This window comes from Nyctereutes procyonoides, unplaced genomic scaffold (assembly GCF_905146905.1).
Source record: "Nyctereutes procyonoides isolate TBG_1078 unplaced genomic scaffold, NYPRO_anot_genome, whole genome shotgun sequence".
In the NCBI taxonomy this organism is placed as follows: domain Eukaryota; kingdom Metazoa; phylum Chordata; class Mammalia; order Carnivora; family Canidae; genus Nyctereutes; species Nyctereutes procyonoides.
The window spans coordinates 23,267,932-23,273,761 of NW_026575120.1; the positions used below are offsets into that span (position 1 = coordinate 23,267,932).

Sequence of the window (5,830 nt, forward strand, 5' to 3'; positions counted from 1 at the left end):
ACAGTCTGTTCCTTCACTGAAATTTGAGTTACTTAATTTATCAGGTTGTGAAACATGATTTTTTTTATCTGTTTATAAAGTTTATAGCAGTTTATATTTCATGAAGTTTTGGTTGACTGACTTGCATTTGTTTATGACATAACCATTGATCTCTGTTAGAAGGTGGTTTAGTCGTGTTGTAAACATTTAATAGTAAATAGTAAATAATAAATAGTAAATAGTAAACATTTCACATTTGACACCCCCCCACCCCCCCAGATATCAGGATTTAAGAGAATTTTTCTAGTTTACAATAATTGCCTTTTCTGAGTGTCATGGTGTTGGACTCAGTCCATAGCCTTTTCACAGTGGCTTCCTCAATTTAGTGAGATGCACCTGGGTTTCCTCTGTCTTTTCACAGCTTTAGAGCTGGTTTCTTCATAGCGTTGAGCAACATTCCACTGTCTGCCTGGACCACAGTTTATCTGGTCACCAAATGATGGGCATGTTGGCTCCTTCTGAGTTTTGACAATTATGAATACAGTCACTGTCATTGTTCTTTTTTTTTTTTTTTTTAAATTTTTTTTTTTAATTTTTATTTATTTATGATAGTCACAGAGAGAGGGAGAGAGGCAGAGACACAGGCAGAGGGAGAAGCAGGCTCCATGCACCGGGAGCCCGACGTGGGATTCGATCCCGGGTCTCCAGGATCGCGCCCTGGGCCAAAGGCAGGCGCCAAACCGCTGCGCCACCCAGGGATCCCACTGTCATTGTTCTTATGTAGCTTTTGTGTGGATGTAAGTTTTCAACTCCTTTGAGTCCGTACCAAGGGGTGTGATTGCTGGATTGTGTGTGTGGTAAAGGCACGTTTAGTTTGGTGAGAATCCACCACGCTGTCTTCTGTGTCTGCTGTACCACTTTGCACTCCCGGCACCAAGGAAAGAGAGCGCCTATTGCTCCACATCCTTGCTGCATGTGGTATTGCCAGTGTTTTAAATTTCCACCATTTTAACAGTGGTAGAGTGGTAATCTCATTTTTGCTTTAATTTGCAGTTTGATAATGACACAGAGGATATTTTCATGTGTGTATTTGCCATCTCTCTTTTCTGGTGACATGTCCAGATTTTTTGCCCCCCCCCTTTTTAAGATTTTTTTTATTTATTCATGAGAGACACACACAGAGGCAGAGAGACACAGGCAGAGGGAGAAGCAGACTCCGTGCAAGGAGCCCAATGCAGGACTCGATCCCAGGACCCGGAATCACACCCTGAGTCGAAGGCAGACGCTTAACCCACTGAGCCACCCAGTCGTCCCTTTTGCCCTTTTCTGAAATTGGGCTGTTTTCTTATTATTAAATCTCAAGGACACTTTTTGTATATTTTGAATAGCAGTCCTTTATCAGATGTTTCTTTTCCCACCATTTTCTTCCAGTCTGTGGCTTATCTTCTCATTCTCCTAACACTGTTTTCCCAGAACACAAGTTTTTAATTTTAATGAAGTCCAGCTTATCAATTATTTCTTCCATAGATTGTGCTTCTCGTGATGTATCTAAAGTCCTTGCCATATTTAGGGTCATCTAGATTTTCTCCGATGTTCTAGGAGTTTTATAGTTTACAGTTGGGTCTGTGCTCATTTTAATTTTTTTAAAAGATTTTTTAAATAGAATGAGAGAGCATGAGCCAGGGGAAGGGGGCAGAGGGAGAAGCAGACTCCCTGCTCAGAAGGGGCCTGATGTGGCGCTCGATACCAGGACCCCAGGATCATGACCTGAGCCCAAGGCAGATGCTTAAGCTACTGAGCCACCCAGGGGCCCCCCATTTTAATTTCTGTGCAGGTGTGTCTGTCTAGATTTAGTTTTTCGCATGTGGACAACCAGTTGTTGAAAAGATGATCTTTGCTCAGTTGTACTGCCTTTGTTCCTTTGTTAAAGACCCATATATGTAGTTTATGTGGGTTTTCTGGGTGCTCTCTCCCCGTTCGATTCTTTTGCCGGTGCCACATGCATTTGATTCCTCAGCACTGACGTGAGTCGGGCACTAGCGGTCCTCCAGCTCGGCTCTTGTCCTTTGGTGTTGGGTTGGCTGTTCTGGGTCCTCTCCTCCCATCTCAACCTTAGGATCAGTTTGTTGGTATATGTAAATCATTTATTATTAATACACATTTAAAGATACTTTGTATTGCCAAAAGTTTACACTTTTGGATTATTTTTTAATTTCTCAAAAAGAATATTTACCTTAATGTGTGATTGGTAGTTAGTGTCTGAATTTTTGCTTTCAGAGTCATTTCTTTCTTTTACTCATCTTTTAGCATTTTACCAATCTTTTTTTTTGAAGATTTTATTTATTTATTTATGATAGACACAGAGAGAGAGGGGGGCAGAGACACAGGCAGAGGGAGAAGCAGGCCCCCATGCCAGGAGCCCAATGTGGAACCTGATCCCGGGACTCCAGGATCACACCCTGGGCCAAAGGCAGGTGCTAAACCGCCGAGCCAACCAGGGATCCCCTTTACCGATCTTTAAGCATAATCTTTCTCGTTTTTCTTATTTGAAAGCATCACCAGGTTACCAAACAGTTGCAAGTATGGTACAAATTACTGCTTTTTCCCGAACCATGAAAGAGTCCATTACCAAAGCAATGCGCTATCCTCCCTGAACACCTCGATGTGTGTGTGTTACCTGTGGGAAAGGACACACTGATGGCTGTGGTACAGCTATCAGTCAGGGCCACTGCTGCTGTCTCCTCATCGGACCTCATTCAGCTCTGCCTGATGGTCCCAGGGGTGTCCCTCAAGGCCAGGGCGTCTGGTTCAGAACCATGCAGGGGGCTGCCACGTGTCCTTGGTGTTCCGTTGTCACTTAGGCTGGTTATTCTATAGACCGTCCCTCTGTGGGTGTACCCACTTCCCCCCGTGCCGCCTTGCCCCCCAACTGGGGGCAGGACAGCCCCGCTCCTGCCAGGGCTTGTGCTGTGCTCCCTGGTGCAGGGGGTACATGCCGGCCTCTGCAGTGACATGTCATTTATGGGGAAGTACTTGAAAACCGTGCAGTGTTACTGGTCCTTGGATTCCTCATTTCCTTGTGTGGCCTCCATTGTCAGTGTTCTCGGTGGGTGGTTGTCGTGCTGTCCTTGATGTGCACACTGTTGCCTCTTGCACGGCAAGAGCTGTTGGGGCTGGCCTCAGGGTCTTTCAGCCTGTCCCCTTGGTCTTTCTGCCCCATGTCTGTAAACCCCTTCTCCCCCCAGCGAGGAATCGGATTGCAACTCTGTGCAACCAGTCTCCCAAGTTAGCCACCACCGCCTCGCCAGCATGGCACCATCCGTTCGCCTGCCTGTGCCAGCCCTACCGTGGCCCCCACTGCTTCAGAACTGAATTGTTCAAGATGTGCTAGAGGCATAGTTTTGTATTTACCTCTAATTTATGTAGTTTTACATACCAATTTTACAGATAATCACTTTCTGGGATACTTGTTTCTATTGTGCCGCTGGCAAAAGCTTCATTTTCATGTTGAGTCTTTCCACAGACTCCTACGCACATAACGCAACCCTGTTCCTTGTTAAAGGCCAAGCATAGCATCTCCTCTGTGATGGAGCTGTCAGAGCTGTGCCTGGGGCCTCCTCACCAGTTGAGAGGGCCTAAATGGTTGCCCTAGAAATTTACATTTCAGATATTTCACATGTGACTACTTTTCATTTTTTATTTCTGTTTTCAGACACATTTTTTTCACTTAAAACAGCAGCTTTCTCTGGCTGATCAAATGATCTTGTATTTCTAGCAGTTAAGAATTTCGTTCGCTGTTTATTGCTCAGGGTCAGCAAACTGTGGCCTGTGAGCTAAGAATGTTTTTTACATGTTTAAAGCCTCATTGCTTTATGAAAAGAAGGTTGTTCAGCAGAATTAAAATTCTCCTAAGGCTTCAAGATTTAGTGAAACTATTCTGAGTTGCTATCTACTTTCATATATTTAAAAGGAATATTTTTGTTAGATCTGTAAAGTGTAATGGATTATCAGCTCAGTGAGTCTAATTGATGAGACTTGTGGTCATCATACACACGTGGATGTGATGCTGCTTCTGAGCTGGTGGCGCTGGGACTGTGAACTCCCTGAAACCGCATGAACTGGTGGCAGGGTGTGGCAGTGGAGAGGGTCCCTGGTTCTCCATCCATTTGTTTCCAAGAGTGTATGACCCCAGAGGTTAAGACATGCTGCAGAGAAGGCAGTCTGTCTTTCCTTTGTCTGGCTGTATTCAGGGGGGAGGGTGTGAGATCTCAGTATTCTGAGGTTCCCAGGGAAGTGTGAACCGTGAGCGACACATGCCCCTGACCTGTGGGGAGACCTCTAGGGCGGAACTCTGTGCCCAGTATTCCTCTAGTCTGCACTTTTCTGACCCAGTGGCTCTGTTTTCCAGATGAGCAGAACTACCTCCTCCGAGATGCCGAAGCTGAAGTGCTGTTCTCTTTCAGTCTGGAAGAGTCCCTGAAAAGGGCGCACACCTCCCCCCTCTTCAAGGTAAAGTGTAGTTGCCCTGTATGCCAACACATAGCACAGTGGGAGGGACAGTAACTAAGTGGGTAGCACACACTGGCCCCGGGGAGCTGGTCGTGTTCCTGGAGGTCTCTGCTGGGGAGGCCCAGCGTGCCTCCAGAGCACTGCCCTTCATTCTGTTAGACACGCTCAAAGTGTCTGGGTGTTCAGGGAGTGTGTTATGAATAATCTAATTGGTAAGAGACACTTAGGTTGATTTTTCTGCTTTTCACAAATCTTTGCTACTTCATGCTCTTCTCATTAAATGTGTGCTCAGCTGCAAAATGAGGATTCTTGGAAAAATATTGTATACTTAAACAATTAAAGACAGAAGACTTTTAAATATTTGTTAGAACAGCTTGAAAAAAATTTTTGTATCGTTCTGCTTTTACCCTTTTCAAGGAACCAGCTTAGGAATGAAAATGAGAATGTTACGATGGAGCTTCCCTAAAATAGTCTGAGTTCTCTAAATGTTCTTTTTCTATGAGCAGTTTAAAACATAGTATTTTGTGGTGCACTTCAGAGAACAGGCATTGGAGAGTTAGATCTCCACCATCAGGATCATTTCCTGGTCTGAGCCCACGAAGCACACAGGTATTGAAGAGAGGTCATGCAGGTTCTCAGCCACCTCTCGCTTGACACACGAGGTGGATGATGTAGCGTCCTTGCCGACACCACGGGATCCTTCATGTCTCTTAGGGCAGAGGTTCCAGGTACTTCTACTAATCACAAGCCTTACCTGATACAGGAAAATGCTTCAGTTTTTTCAGATTGGCATCCTTGGTCCCTCCAGGCCCACCTCACGATGGGAACTTGCAGGGCCTGGTACTTCTGTAACTTCATGAAATTATACATTTTATAAAAACTGCCAGTAGAATTTATGAAAAATTACATACCCCCAAGATTCAAAGCACTTAAAAATGTGCACATATTTTTATTTTTAGGCGAAATATTTTTACATCACACCTGGAATCTGCCCAAGTCTTTCGACCATGAAGGCGATCGTGGAATGTGCAGGAGGACGAGTGTTGTCTAAACAACCATCTTTCCGGAAACTCGTGGAGCACAAGCAAAATAAGGTAGGTAGAAGACAGGCTGCTGATTTCGTCACTGCCCAATAACATTCCTTGTTCAGTAACCAATAACCTCCTTTTCTTTTCCTTAGAGTTTGTCAGAAATAATTTTAATATCCTGTGAAAATGACCTTCATTTATGTCGAGAATATTTTGCCAGAGGAATAGGTATGGCTTATTGCTCTTTTTATTGGAGTGTGTGTGTACACACAGCAGCACATTTACTTTCACATTGTTGGTTTCATTCCTTTCAG

General features: G+C 44.5%; 1 protein-coding gene across 4 annotated transcripts in view; it reads left to right on the forward strand.

The window, feature by feature from the left end:
• Positions 1–5,830, forward strand: part of PAXIP1 (PAX interacting protein 1) — a 50,439-nt gene that overhangs the window by 43,434 nt on the left and 1,175 nt on the right. For all 4 annotated transcript variants that reach the window (XM_055335267.1, XM_055335266.1, XM_055335268.1 and 1 more), the window contains 3 exons: positions 4,388–4,488; positions 5,448–5,582; positions 5,669–5,744. In XM_055335267.1, coding sequence (XP_055191242.1) covers positions 4,388–4,488; positions 5,448–5,582; positions 5,669–5,744 — 312 coding nt within the window. The remainder of the gene's footprint in view (positions 1–4,387; positions 4,489–5,447; positions 5,583–5,668; positions 5,745–5,830) is intronic.